Here is a 15,999-nt window from a genome sequence, read left to right as displayed (position 1 = left end):
CTATGGGGGCACCTGTGCAGGCTTGCTCCTGGGCTGGCTGGCTGTCTGTCCTTTTGACACAGAGCGTGGATCAGTCCCTCTCGCTACTCATTGGCTGTGATTGACAGCAGCCAGAGCGAATGGCTCCTGCTGTCTCTGAGCAAGTGAGGCGTGAGAGAGCCTCTCAGGCACAGTGCTGGTTCGAGATTGGGCTCAGGTAAGTATAAGGGGAAGCTGGGGGGGGAGTTGAATGCAGAAGGTTTTTTTTACCTTAACCACTTCCCGTCCGGCCGTTGTATATAAACGCAATCCGGTGCCCGCTGTGTCCTCCAGACACAGCGGAACACCGATCGTTGTACAGGACCTCTGTACGAGGTCGCGATCATGTGATCTCTGATTGGCCAATCAGTGATCACATGCAGAGTAGTAAGCAAGATGTCACTTCTGACATCATTGCTTACTACGTGTGAAATCTGTGAATGATCACAGAGATCACATGGTACAGGGCCATTCACAACAGCCTTGTACCATGTGACAAGCTGTGACCAATCACAGCTCACAAAGTATTTCTCAATGGCAAAGCCAGAGAGAAGAAGAAATGATTGCTTTTACAGCCTTTATGGGTGTAAAAAAAAAAAAAAAAAAAAAATCACCCCCCACAAGTAGTACAGTGTCACCATGATGACACTGTACTGCTAGGGTGACAATATGTAAAAAAAAAACTTAAAAAAATGTTTAAAAAGTATAATTTTTGGTATAAACTAATTTGGGTTTTTTTTTTTTTTTTTTTTTTTTGGACTAAAAAGATAACGGAATAAATTTTAGCCAAGATTTATGATGAAATATTATTTATTTGCAAAATTTTATAAGGAAAACACTTTTTTTCAAAATTTTTTGGACGTTTCATTTACATAGCAAAAAAAATAAAAATCCCAGCGGTGAATAAATACCACCAAAATAAAGCTTTATCTGTCTCAAAAATAATGCTAAAAAATTTATATGAGTACAGTGTTGCATGACCGCGCAATTGTCATTCAAAATGTGATAGCGCTGAAAGCTGAAAATTGGCCTGGACCGGAAGGGGGGGAAAGTGTCCGGACCGGAAGGGGGGGAAAGTGTCCGGACTGGAAGGGGGGGAAAGTGTCCGGACTGGAAGGGGGGGAAAGTGTCCGGACTGCAAGGGGGGGAAAGTGTCCGGACCGGAAGGGGGGGAAAGTGTCCGGACTGGAAGGGGATGAAAGTGTCTGGACTGGAAGGGGGGGAAAGTGTCCGGACCGGAAGGGGGGGAAAGTGTCCGGACCGGAAGGGGGGGAAAGTGTCCGGACCGGAAGGGGGGGAAAGTGTCCAGACCGGAAGGGGGGGAAAGTGTCCGGACCGGAAGGGGGGGAAAGTGTCCGGACCGGAAGGGGGGGAAAGTGTCCGGACCGGAAGGGGGGGAAAGTGTCCGGACCGGAAGGGGGGGAAAGTGTCCGGACCGGAAGTGGTTAATGCAGACAATGAATTGAAGTACAGAAAACCTTTATGCCTGCAGATCCTCTCTAAAGTCCATCCTGCTCTCTGTTTTCCTTACTTTGTGATGCAAGGTAAGCCCATCGAAGTGCACTGACTTAGTGAGGGAGACCGCTAATCCGTGGCTGTGATAGTCCCACGCTGAATGTCCCCCTCACAGTCACCAGGGCCTCCTTAGGGGTCCTTTCCTTGGGTTGAAGGTTTATGACATTTCTGAATTCAATCTCTTCTCTCATTTGTATCAAATGTGTCCTAAGCCGGGATGTGTTCTACCACAGGCATCCCCTCCCGTGAATGTCCAACACAAGATTTCAATTTGACTTTTTGTTATTGAATTTTGGAGAATAGAGGGTGGTGGCCCTGTGCTCGATACGACTTCCCCATTCTCTGCACTAAGGCTGGCCATATATTATACAATTTTCTTGAGATTTTTTGTTTAGATTTACCAAAAACCATATAATAGGAGGTCAAACCAAAACAAAACTTTCAATTGTATTCAGTTAGGCCGGCTCTCGCTCTACATAGTTGAAGGTAAATCTAAAGGAAATTGGACAGAAAATTGTATAGTGTATGGCCAGCCTACGTTTGGGGCTCTTTCAACATTAATGTCATTATACATGGCTTTTCTAGGCACCTAAAACAAAATGGCATAATTGACGCAAGGCACACCCTCTTCTTGCAGTGCACCCACTGCTCACGACTGTGCGCTCCCTCTGCTCCCGACTGTGCGCTCCCTCTGCTCCCGACTGTGCGCTCCCTCTGCTCACGACTGTGCGCTCCCTCTGCTCACGACTGTGCGCTCCCTCTGCTCCCGACTGGGCGCTCCCTCTGCTTCCGACGGTGCGCTCCCTCTGCTCCCGACTGTGCGCTCCCTCTGCTCCCGACTGTGCGCTCCCTCTGCTCCCGTCGGTGCGCTCCCTCTGCTCCCGACTGTGCGCTCCCTCTGCTCCCGTCGGTGCGCTCCCTCTGCTCCCGACTGTGCGCTCCCTCTGCTCCCGACTGTGCGCTCCCTCTGCTCCCGACTGTGCGCTCCCTCTGCTCCCGACTGTGCGCTCCCGACTGTGCGCTCCCTCTGCTCCCGACTGTGCGCTCCCTCTGCTCCCGACTGTGCGCTCCCTCTGCTCCCGACTGGGCGCTCCCTCTGCTCCCGACTGGGCGCTCCCTCTGCTCCCGACTGGGCGCTCCCTCTGCTCCCGACTGGGCGCTCCCTCTGCTCCCGTCGGTGCGCTCCCTCTGCTCCCGTCGGTGCGCTCCCTCTGCTCCCGTCGGTGCGCTCCCTCTGCTCCCGTCGGTGCGCTCCCTCTGCTCCCGACGGTGCGCTCCCTCTGCTCCCGACGGTGCGCTCCCTCTGCTCCCGTCGGTGCGCTCCCTCTGCTCCCGTCGGTGCGCTCCCTCTGCTCCCGACGGTGCGCTCCCTCTGCTCCCGTCGGTGCGCTCCCTCTGCTCCCGTCGGTGCGCTCCCTCTGCTCCCGTCGGTGCGCTCCCTCTGCTCCCGACGGTGCGCTCCCTCTGCTCCCGACGGTGCGCTCCCTCTGCTCCCGTCGGTGCGCTCCCTCTGCTCCCGTCGGTGCGCTCCCTCTGCTCCCGACTGGGCGCACATAAGTTCAACAAATTCAGTGGAGAACTGTGTGAATGATGCTTTGTGTTTAGCAGGCCACACTTTCATCAGTTTTCTATCCTATAACCTGTGCAAATTGCTCGATTCCCCCATCAACAGTGTTGAAGAGGGAATCCTTCCCAGGGGAGCTTTTGGATTCTGACAGCGGGAGGTTTCCCAGCCATCAGAATACAATAATCACTGGCAGTGGCTATAGCCACCCACAGTGATCAAGTGGAAAAAAAACCCGTCGGGCTGGTTGTCCTGAAACCAATCAATGGATCAACTTCACTCCAACCAGCCTGCCCATAGATGGATTGACATTCATCTCATCCCTGCTGAACCGGCTGAATTTCCATCCATCTGTGGCTGGCTTTGAATTTGAATACCAACCAATCAGGATCCTCATGCATGTCTGTGATCACCTCCTCCTCCCATTCAGGTCATCTCAATAATTAATCAGAATTTTTTTCTGCTTTTGTACGCTTGTTTACATATTTGTGATGAAGGTAATAAAAGGAATAATAGAAGTATTTGTGTACCAGATCCTGTGATCAGTATTGTTCCAGCACACAGGTGACCGATGTTTATGTATGTAATGTTAGCCCAACATTCAGACCTTTACAGCTCCATCTCCTTGTGTGATGTTGTTGTATTTGCTGACATTGATCTCCTTGTGTGATGTTGTTGTATTTGCTGACATTGATCTCCTTGTGTGATGTTGTTGTATTTGCTGACATTGCACAAGAACTGGTAACGCGAAAAATAAATAGCGCTGAATCAGATCTGACTACACCCATTATATAACATTCACTTGGGAAACGTGCCAGGCTAGGATTATGTTCCTCTCCACTCCTGTCTGTCAGCCAGATCTGAGTCACCTACGGTTTTTGTGTTTTTTTGCTTTTTTTTTTGCTTTGACACTTTTGCCGCAGGAGCCTTTTTTTTTCTCTCTTCCTTTTTTTCCCTTTTTTTTCTCTTTTCCTTTTTTTTCCCCTTTTTTCTCCTTTTTTTTTCTCCTTTTTTTTTCTCTTTTTTTTTTCTCTTTTTTTTCTTTTCTTTTTTTTTTCTCTTTTTTTTCTTTTCTTTTTTTTTTTCTCTTTTCCTTTTCCCTTTTTTTTTCTCCTTTTTTTTCTCTTTTCTTTTTTTTTCTTTTTTTTCTCTTTTCTCTCTTCTCTTTTTTTCTCCTTTTTTCTCTCTTCTCCTTTTTTTTTTTTTGCATGTTAAAATATGCATTTGGCTAGAAATTACTGCAAACCCCCCAAAAAGTTGTGTTTTTTTTTTTTTTTCTAATGACTAAAAAGTTCCTGTAAAAGAAGATTGGTTATACTAGCTGTATCGGCTTCCATTAGTTTTATTCTTTTTTCCATCTACAGAATCCGTTTAATAGAAAGAGGATTAGTGTATTTCTTGGCACCAGGAGTGTCCTTTTATATCAGTGCAGGTATGAGAATCCTCAGGACAGTCTGGCAAATACTTCTGGAGCCATTTCCTCAGGTGATGCTACCTATGTCAGAATACCTACTGGAAAGGACAGAGATTTTCTCTTTTTTTTTTTTTTTTTCTATGCTCCTTATTTTTCTTTATTTTTTCACTTGATTTAATCACTTTGAATGGAGATCGGAGTTCCTGCGGTTTACAGTCAGATTCTTTGCCAGTATCCTCTACAGCAGTTGACTTGCAGTCCTGTTCTGGCCGACCGCCATTGCTTTTCTCTTTGCGGTGTCTAGAGCACCTCCCCAGCCAGGACACAGCGATACGATTGGTGGTTGCAGTGCGCAGGCTTGTAGAGCAATGCTTTTTTTTTTTTTTAAACTCCGTCTGATTGTCAGGTTGGCTGAAGTGAAGGTGTACAGTATGTACAGTATAGGCTACTTCTTGATGTATTGCAGTTGTTCTATCCTTTAGATCACTCATGCCCAATTTGCAGCCCTTCGGTTTATGATGTGTGGCCCTCGGCCCTCGGCAGTCTATAGTGGGAACATTGATTGGGGTAATAGCATTGATCTCTGCTAGCCTTGTGTAACATGTTCCCAGTTTCGTCTTGTCTTCTGCAGCCATCCCCAGCGGCAACGTATCCTGTCCTCATTCTCTGACCTTCATTTCTGACATCCTCTCAAGCATTACATATATTGAACATGATGTGTGGCCCCTCAGTGATGTCAGGGAAAGCATTGGAGGCCCCCTCTAGCTCAAAGGGGGACAACCACTGCTTTAGATTCTTCAGGTCCACTTAGCACTTGCAATTCTTTCTCTTTACAGGGAGACTTGCTTTTTCCTTTGCAGGACCCTATAGAGCCACTCTTGCATGCTCAATCCTAGTCCAAAGCTGTGTTTGTCAATGCAAATACACAGCCTCAAAGCCTTAAAGCGGAGTTCCACTCGACCTATCAAAAAATAAGTCAGCAGCTACAAAAACTGTCCCGTGGTGTGTCCCCCGCAGCCCGTTTCACCGGCCGTCTTTAATTTCAGGAGGCCGGCATCTTCAGTGTGGGCACCGGGCTGTGACAGCTTGCGGTTTCACAGCCAGGTGCCCACTGCACATGTGCAAGTAGCGCTGCACTTCATGAATGGTCCTGTAGTCTTCTGGGACCTGTCACATGTCCCACAAGACTACGGGGAGGGAGGACACCTTCCATTTCCAATCGCCGCAGCAATCGGAGCAGAAGTGGGAGCGGGTACCTTTCAAATTCGGGTACCCGCTCCCCCCCAGCTCCCCAAAGGTGCCAATCCTTAATGCGGAGTGGGGGGAGCAGTCCTTAAAGTGGAACTTCCCCTTTTGGGTGGAGCTCCGCTTTAAGCTGGCAATAGATTGAAATTCGTCCGGATCAGCAGGAACCAACTGAATATCGATCAACTTCAGTACAACCAATTTTTTTTTTTTTCATGTGATCATGTGATTTTTTTTTTTTTTTTTTTTTTCATGTGGCTATAGCCCTGATGGCAGGGAGCCCTCCAGCTGTCAGATAACAATAGCACAGCGGGAGGGATTCCCCCATCAACACGGACGGTGTTCGTGGGGGAATCGAGCAGGTTTCTTTTCTTCATTCTGTGGCTGAAAGAAAGAGAGAATAATCTATAGCCAGCCTTAGAATGGGGAACCATTCCCCTGCTCCTCCCTCCTCAAATCCAGTAGATGGAAAGCTGCTGTCCCATTGGGATTGGATCAGCTTGGTCCAAACGTACTATTTAAAGTTCACTGAGCCCTGGTTCACATCTGTGCGGCCGTGCAGTCCACGTTTTGCGCAGGCCCAAGAGCCCATTCATTTGAATTGGACTCCCGTGCCACTCAGGGGCGGACTGACCATTCGAGCACTTGGGCACTGCCCGAGGGCCCGGGGTCAGTAGGGGGCCCCATGAAATACCCCTGGTACCTTTTTTATAGGCTTTTTTGAGTGTGGGCAAGGACACAGGGGCCCCATGATCCCCTATTGCCCGAGGGCCCCATGAGTTGTCAGTCCGCATCTGCCTGCACTCCCTCTGAAAATGCAGTCAAGGTTCCCAGTACAGTTGCATTTTCCAGTGCGATTGGCATGCCATTAGAACTAATGGCACCCACCCGCGGGTCCGCATTCCACGGATTTTTGTGCGGATCCGCAGCGGCACCACCTGCACATGTGAACCAAGCCTGAAACCTGGAGTTCTGCTTTAAGTGCTTTTGGATAAAATACCCCGTAATCTGCTGTTTCCACAGTAATAAAACGCAGACATTTTACACAGCACTTTTCATAGTATTCATTTACAGATGTAAATGGAGAAACTAAAAAAGGGCGCACCGACCTAGTGCATTATCATTTAAAAATATATTTATTTAAGGGACAAAGTAAGTATCATACTCACAATAGACATAAAACACAGGCATGTTAAACTGAACAAGATGTATGGTCCATACGATGGAACCTGGATGACCAACTGACTAACGTGTTTCAAGGACACAACCTCTTCCTCAGAGCCAACCTGGTCCTCGAAACGCGTTAGCAGGTTGGTCATCCAGGGTTCCATCGTATGGACTCAGATGCTGTTTGGATCATACATCTTGTTCAGTTTAACATGCCTGTGTTTTTATGTCCATTGTGAGTATGATACTTACTTTGTTCCTTCAATAAATATATTTTTAAACGATAATTTACTAGGTTGGTGCGCCTTTTTTTTGTTTCTCCATTTGCATCTAGTGTATTTGGACCACCCCGGTCTGTAGAGGGCAGCAAGCAGTGCATATTCCAGAATATTCCAGAACATTCCTATTGGGTCTACTGAGTCCATTCGTAGCGCAGGAGAAAATTGTTTGTTGTGTTTCATTTACAGTTGTCTCTGCTCCCAAGGAGCTTACAATCTAAGGTCCTTCTCTCACATACACATCCATATACTCGGGCCAATTCAGGCAAGGAGCCAGTTAACCTAGCAGCATGTCTGCGCAGTGTGGGAGGAAACCAGAATACCCAGAGAAAACCCATGCAGGCACAGGGAGGCCACACACACTCATTCAGATATTGTCCTGGTTGGGATTTGAACTGAAGACCCCAGTGCTGCCACTCTGCTGATTTAACGTGTTCTGATCCCAGGACAAAAATGCTCTGCAGCCGCTCTTGCCATGGCTGATCCCAGAATTATGGATGTTGGTACCTGGAAGCGTCATTAAGTATATATCCGCTCAGCATGGCACATACTTCTTCTCAGTGTACATGCGCCATCTTGGAGCTCCAACAGTCCGTCCTGAAATCACAGCAGCTCCTCTCTCCCTCACTTTTGTCTCACTTCGTTAACCTGTTGGCAAAATCTCCACCTGCTGCTCACGTCAAAGGACCATCTTGGTCCCCTTAGTGGTCATGTGATCCAATATAAACACTTAACTTTTTTTTTTGGATAACGAAGCCGTAATGGTAAAGGAACCATTTTGGCTGTTGGTATGTTGAATTTCCATCCACTGCAAGTACCTGTCAGACATGAATTGGTAAACTTTATTCTAGGTTGGGTTGGCTTTGCTCTGCCAGCGATTGCACAGATCCCAGCTATAAAGAAGAGGATAGAGTCTGGGAAAGGACAAGGGCAGCCGACCTTCCATTCTCACTGATATAAAATCATCTGATTTCTGTTTTCTAGGTTGTGGCGGACATGAGGGAGAAGAGGTACGCTCAGCAAGGGATCGGAAGCAGCTATTTGTTCCGTGTCGACCAGGACACCATCATAGACGCCACCAAATGTGGAAACTTGGCCAGATTTATAAACCACTGCTGCTCGGTAAGAGTACTGGGGGGGGAAACAGAACTTAAAGAACCTTGTATATCAGGAATGCCCTCCATATCCTATATCGGGAATGCCCTCCATATCCTGTATCGGGAATGCCCTCCATATCCTGTATCGGGAATGCCCTCCATATCATGTATCGGGAATGCCCTCCATATCATGTATCGGGAATGCCCTCCATATCATGTATCGGGAATGCCCTCCAGATCGTATATCGGGAATGCCCTCCATATCCTATATCGGGAATGCCCTCCTTACCATATATCGGGAATGCCCTCCAGATCGTATATCGGGAATGCCCTCCAGATCGTATATCGGGAATGCCCTCCAGATCGTATATCGGGAATGCCCTCCAGATCCTATATCGGGAATGCCCTCCATATCCTATATCGGGAATGCCCTCCATATCCTATATCGGGAATGCCCTCCATATCCTATATCGGGAATGCCCTCCAGATCGTATATCGGGAATGCCCTCCAGATCGTATATCGGGAATGCCCTCCAGATCGTATATCGGGAATGCCCTCCATATCCTGTATCGGGAATGCCCTCCATATCCTGTATCGGGAATGCCCTCCATATCCTGTATCGGGAATGCCCTCCATATCCTGTATCGGGAATGCCCTCCATATCCTGTATCGGGAATGCCCTCCATATCCTGTATCGGGAATGCCCTCCATATCCTGTATCGGGAATGCCCTCCATATCCTGTATCGGGAATGCCCTCCATATCATGTATCGGGAATGCCCTCCATATCATGTATCGGGAATGCCCTCCATATCATGTATCGGGAATGCCCTCCATATCATGTATCGGGAATGCCCTTCACATCCTGTATCGGGAATGCCCTTCACATCCTGTATCGGGAATGCCCTCCACATCATATACCGGGAATGCCCTCCACACCATATGTTGGGAATGCCCTCCATATCCTGTATCGGGAATGCCCTCCATATCATATATCGGGAATGCCCTCCGTATCCTGTATCGGGAATGCCCTCCACATCATATATCAGGAATGCCCTCTTTGAACCACCACATTGTAATTGTATATGGATACGTTAGAGGTTTTGTATAGCCAAAGCTGTTTACGTTGTAAGTGTGAAAGGATTGGAACCCCTAGAAAGACTTTATTGCTGTCTGTGTCCCCGCTGGGCAGAATCACCCTCTTTATGTCCTGTGACCGTTGTCAGCAAGGCAGAACATATCAGAAAGTCCAGCATTTTACAGCGACCACAAGAGTTAAGGTTTATTTTTTATTTATTTCAGATACTTGTATAGCGACGTCAGTTTACACAGCACTTTACGTGTGTGTGTATATGTGTGTGTATATATAATATATATAAATAAAAATGTGTATGTATGTGTGTACATATATATGTTACATATATATTGTACATTCACATCAGTCCCTAACCCTCAAGGAGCGTACAGTCTAAGGTCCCTAACTCACATTCATACATACACATACTAGGGACAATTTAGACAGGAGCCATTTAACCTCTCAGCATGTCTTTGGAGTGTGGGAGGAAACCAGAGTACCCGGAGGAAACCCACGCAGGCACAGGGAGAACGTGCAAACTCCAGAGCGGTGGTGCTGTGGTTGGGATTCGAACCAACGACCCGAGTACTGCCAGGGGGAAGTGCTTAACATTTAGCCACTGTACTATAGGCCCAAAATTCTCTCTCACCTCCTGTTGCACCCCTGGGACAGGAAGTGAAAGGAGTTCCTCCCCAACAGCTGCAAAAATAAACTGAAACCTTTTTTTTTTTTTTTTATGTTACTCCGTCCAAAATGTTAGCAAAAAATGTTGGCTTTACATTCACTTGTTGCTTACGCAATGCTTTCTGTATCCATCACTGCACTCTTAGCTATATTAAAGTGAAACCGGTGGCAGATGTACAGTCTGCAGATGGGGTTTGAAGTCTGAAGATCCTCCAAGTAAATGTGCCAACGTGACTATTAAAAAAAATCTCATTAAAGTAGAACTAAAGACAAAACTTTTTTTTTTGATTTTGTAATGGAAGTGAACTGCTGTTAGATTTTTTTTTTTTTTTTTTTTTGCCATCTGTGTCCCATTGGAGAGATTTCCATTCACTTCCTGTCCCATAGCCAAAGCAGGAATTGAGAGGAAATTCTTGCATATTAAGGGAACCCATAGCCCCCCAGGTCACCAGAACTAGTGTCCCCATTGGAAGATTATTACTTTTCTGTGGACAACCCAAAATTTGGGGTATAATTTTACTTTTACTTTCAATAATAATGGTAAACAGGACAAATAGAGACGGTGAATCTCCATAATGGGGGCACAGACCGCAATACAAACCTGACAGATTCTTAAAGCGGAGTTCCACCCAAAAGGGGAGTTCCGCGTTAAAGATTGGTCTCCCACTCCCCATTAAGGATTGGCACCTTTGGGGGGGGACGGGTACCCAAATTTGACAGGTACCCGCTCCGACTTCCGCCGCGATTGCCTAGGCAATCGGGATCACAAGTTGTCCTCCTACCCTCCCTCCCCGTAGTCTTGTGGGACATGTGACAGGTCCCAGAAGACAACGGGGCCATTCGGGAAGCACAGCGCTACTTGTCCATGCACAGTGGGCACCCGGCTGTGAAGCCTCAAGCTGTCACAGCCGGGTGCCCACACTGAAGATGCTGGCGGCTGGTGAAACGGGCTGCGGCGGGGGCAACGCGGGACCGAGGGACAGGTAAGTGGCTGTTTTTTAAAAGTCAGCAGCTACAGTTTTTGTAGCTGCTGACTTTTATTTTTTTACAGAGTGAGTGGAACTCTGCTTTAACCCCTCTCCGCTCCATCCAAAACTAGAAAAAAGACTTTGCCTTTAGGTATACTTTAAGGTCCAATTCACGCTTTTGAATGGGGTGGTTTCCAGTTACATGACAGAGACCCAGTAGGGGTAACCGGTTATTCGCTTTGGGTGGCATCCGTGATGAAAGCAATGGGAGGCTGTAATGCAGGTATGCAGGTAATTGCAGCTGCTAGCAAGTAATCTCTTATGGATTACCTGTGAATGATCGGTCCTGGTCACAGACTGCGGCTGCAATTAGCTGCAGGAGCTGTCAGCCTCCCATTGCTGTCAGTGAGGCTGCTGCCCGCAGCTAATAGTTGGGAGCCCCAGCTTTGTCTACCATATGTAATTGGTAACTGTCCCGATTTTCTGGTGTGAATGGGGCCTTAAACTGACCAACAGGTTGAATGGAAAAAAAATGAACAGATTCCCTCATCCACATATTCAAGGTGGATGTGGGAATCCTCCCCGCTGTCAGAATACACAGATCAATGCTGCAGCCACTGATCAGGCAGCTTTTTCCCTAGCGGGTGCTTGAACAGAAGTTGGCCACACATGGATTGTAATTTGGCTGGCTCGGCAGGGAATGGCCGAATTTTGGTCCATCTATGGCCACCTAAGACTATCTTCTGTTTGCAGATAGTGCGCACAGCTGGGCTTTTGCCGAACAATCTTTGTTGCATTTAATTTTGTGCTCTTAGGAAAGATTAATAATTTCGCCTTGCTTACTCAGAAGTGAGTGGTCCCCTGTGATCTGTTCACGGCCTATCACAGGGATCAGCATGCCATGCCATGCACTAACTGTCATTTTCAGTGACACCAGAAAGATCATCATGTGAAGGCTTGTACTGTCCCAGCAGATCCCAGAGGATCTTCTGTTCTTTGCTCCCTACATATACATCCCTGCTGTAGGCTCTATTGACCGCTCACTAGGCTGGTAATTGCAAAGCCCGAGCTTCTTCTCTACACCCAAGAGTTGTTTCCTTGTCCTATTTATTATTTGTGATAACAATTTTTTTTTTTTCTTTTTCCTTTTAAATGAAAAATGAAAAAAAAAAATAACAGTTGGTGTTAGTACGAGTTAACTTCTGCCTAAGCATTTGTTTAATGGATGGCTGCCAGATTTTTTCGAAACATCCCTGGAATCTTCCCCCTCTTGCGTTGTTTATTCAACGTGACATGGTCCTGTTTACTATAGACTTCATGGATTCCGTACAAGTGGAGGCCTCGGATTTGTAATAATTCAAGGCCTGGCATTTACTGGAATAAACTCAACCCTGTGGTTAGATGTATTGGTACTGGTTCTCACTTACTGTTGACAGAGCTCTGAACATACAGTTGTGACCAAAATTATTCAACCCCCAATGCTGTAAAGGGGTTTAGGGACTATAGTGTACATTTGGAATTGTATTCAGAATCAAATCCTACAAGGACGTTGTAACTACCCAAATGCAACTAAAATGACATCAATTGTTTATGTAATACAGTAGTAAATGGTTCTTATGTGGTTTCTTCATTGCCACAATTATTCAACCCCTTAAAGACTACCACTCTGAAGAACAGAGGTTCATACAGGTGCTTTCCATCAGGTATTGAAAACACCTGTGGATGTCACCGAGCAGCAATCAAGCATAATAAGCACCAATTAGGCAGCTTTAAAATGACTGTGATACTCAGCTCCTTCTAGACATTTACTGGTGTGGTTACAAACATGGTGAAGGCAAGAGAATGGTCCAGGAAGACAAGAGAAGAGGTGATTTCTCTTCACAGGAAGGGCAATGGCTATAAGAAGATTGCAAAGATGTTAAACATACCAAGAGACACCTTAGGAAGCATCATTCGCAAATTCAAGGCAAAGGGCACTGTTGAAACGCTACCTGGTCGTGGCAGAAAGAAGATGCTGACTTCGACTGCTGTGCGCTACCTGAAGCGTAGAGTGGAGAGAAGTCCCCGTGTGACTGCTGAGGAACTGAGAAAAGATTTGTCAGATGTGGGTACAGAAGTTTCAGCCCAGACAATAAGACGCACACTGCGTAATGAAGGCCTCCGTGCCAGAACTCCCAGGCGTACCCCCTTGCTGTCTCCAAAGAATAAGAAGAGTCGACTGCAGTATGCCAAAAGCCATGTGGACAAACCACAAAAGTTGTGGGATAGTGTTCTGTGGACTGATGAAACAAAATTAGAACTGTTTGGGCCCATGGATCAACGCTATGTTTGGAGGAGGAAGAACAAGGCCTATGATGAAAAGAACACCTTGCCTACTGTGAAGCATGGTGGAGGGTCAATCATGCTTTGGGGCTGTTTTGCTTCTGCAGGTACAGGGAAGCTTCAGCGTGTGCAAGGTACCATGAATTCTCTTCAGTACCAGGAGATATTGGATGGAAACGTGATGCAGTCCGTCACACACCTGAGGCTTGGGAGACGTTGGACCTTTCAACAGGACAATGATCCCAAGCATACCTCCAAGTCCACTAGAGCATGGTTGCAGAGGAAAGGCTGGAACATTTTGGAGTGGCCATCGCAGTCACCAGACTTAAATCCGATTGAGAACCTCTGGTGGGACTTAAAGAAAGCAGTTGCAGTGCGCAAGCCTAAGAATGTGACTGAACTGGAGGCCTTTGCCCATGAAGAATGGGCGAAGATACCCGTAGATCGCTGCAAGACACTTGTGTCAAGCTATGCTTCACGTTTAAAAGCTGTTATAACTGTAAAAGGATGCTGTACTAAGTACTAAGATTGAATGTCACTTGGGGGTTGAATAAAACTGATAATGCTGTGAGCACAGAAAAGACATTTGTGGTTATTTCATTATAACTGTTATGTTATATTTGTCTGACCTACAAGTGCCTCTTTAATGTAAATGTAAGCAAGATGACTGAATGATCAAAAGCAATGTCAAACTGGCCAAAACACTCAATTTCAGTGGGGGTTGAATAATTTTGGTCACAACTGTAGACTTTATGAGCCAATATTTGTGGGCACCTGACCATCACACCTATATGAGCTTGTTAGACATTCCATTCCAGTACCATGGCCATTGTTATGAAATCCCCACCCTCCCACCTTTGTCCGGAAAGACTACACAAGATTTTAAAGGGTGTCTGTGGGAATTTGTGCCCATTTGTGAGGTCAGGTACTGATGTTGGATGCACTGCAAAACAAGGAAAAAGGTGTACCAGCCTAGTCCGTAGGTCCGGAGAGGTAACTTTATTGTCAAATTCCAACTATGTGGTAATAGTGTGGGGAAGGCCTTTTCCGCTCCAGCATGACTGTGCTCCTGTGCACAAAGCCAGATTAATGAGGACATGGTTTGACCAGTTTAGTGTGGAGGATCTCAACCTTACTGAACACCTTTGGGGTGAACTGGATGTCAGTTGCAATCCAGGCCTTCTCATCCAACATCCGTAACCAAAGAACAAGAAGAACATCTCCTGTGCTCAAGAGAGGTAAGATGATGGGAATATTTCTGGTCTAGAAAAACATCTAGCATCAGCACAGGCCTTGCTGCCCTCTAAGGATCGGGGGAAACCCAAAGGCCTCTCTGCAAAACAAGGAAAGAGGGAGCACCAGCCTAGTGCATTACCTGAGGGGTAAGTACAAAGGAGATATATATTCACAAACCACTATAGTGACAAAGGCATATCGATATCCAAAGCAATTGCGTCACCAGGTCAGCTCCCAAAGGACGAGAAGACCCTCAAATGGATACAGACTGCTTGTGTAACAGTTGAGACCGCCTCTGATGAAAAGAAGATCACCCCTTGAAACGCGTCAGCCATTTGTGGGTCTTCTCGTCCTTTGGGAGCTGACATGGTGACATGATTGCTTTGGATACTGATATGCCTTTGTCACTACAATTGTTTGTGAAAATATATCTCCTTTGAACTTACCTCTCAGGTAATGCACTAGGCTGGTGTGCCCTCTTTCCTTGTTTTGCAGTGAGTCCTTTGGGTTTCCCCCGACCCTGAGAGGGCAGCAAGGCCTGTGCTGATGCTAGATGTTTTTCTTGACCAGAAATATTCCCATCATCTTACCACTCTTGAGCAGAGAAGACGTTCTTTTTGTTCTTTGAATACTGATGTTGGATGAGAAGGCCTGGATTGCAATTGACATCCAGTTCACCCCAAAGATGTTCAGTAAGGTTGAGGTCCTCCACACCAAACTGGACAATCCATGTCCTTATGAATCTGGCTTTGTGCACAGGAGCACAGTCATGCTGGAACAGAAAAGGCCTTCCCCACACTATTACCACATTGGAATTTGACAATTGTATAAAACATCTTTTTGCATTCTGTAGCTTTAACAGTACACTTAACTGGAAACACCTGAACTTAATCTAGAGCAAGGGTCACCAAACTTTCTAAACAAAGGTCCAGTTTATTGTCCTTTGGAGTTTAGACTACAGGAGAGCTCAACTGTGACCAGTGGGATTAGACAGTCCCTGGGGCTTGGTGGGCAATGAAAGTGAAAAAACTACATAGTGCCTGTGGTCCATAGGAGTAGTGTCCCATCATTGGCGTCAGTGAAAAGAATATTGCCCCATCATTGGTGTCAGTGAAAAGAATATTGCCCCATCATTGGTGCCAGTGGAAGGAATATTGGTGTCAGTGGAAGGAATATTGCTCCATCATTGGTGTCAATGGAAGAAATATGGCCCCATCATTGGTGTTAGTGGAAGGAATATTGCCGCTTATTTGCTATTAGTGGAAGGGAAAGGCCCCCATCGTTGGTGTCAGTGAGAGGAAATTTTCTCCACTGTTGGGTGTCAATAGAAAGAATGGTGCCTCGTTGTCAATCTAAGGAATAATGCCTCGTACCAATGACCATAGTGGTGCCCCAAGGGCCGGATAAAGGCAGGCA

General features: G+C 46.6%; 1 protein-coding gene across 1 annotated transcript in view; it reads left to right on the top strand.

Moving 5' to 3' along the window:
• The window catches only part of SETD1A (SET domain containing 1A, histone lysine methyltransferase), a 99,964-nt gene that overhangs the window by 80,626 nt on the left and 3,339 nt on the right, over positions 1-15,999 (top strand). Inside the window, exon 18 of the mRNA XM_089657846.1 lies at positions 8,186-8,323. Within this exon, the coding sequence (XP_089513972.1) occupies positions 8,186-8,323 (138 nt within the window). The remainder of the gene's footprint in view (positions 1-8,185; positions 8,324-15,999) is intronic.

The sequence above is a fragment of the Staurois parvus genome, unplaced genomic scaffold (assembly GCF_062004578.1).
Source record: "Staurois parvus isolate SC_StPar_1 unplaced genomic scaffold, SC_StPar_1.0 ptg001035l, whole genome shotgun sequence".
NCBI lineage: Eukaryota > Metazoa > Chordata > Amphibia > Anura > Ranidae > Staurois > Staurois parvus.
This window is presented reverse-complemented; position numbering and strand designations above follow the sequence as displayed.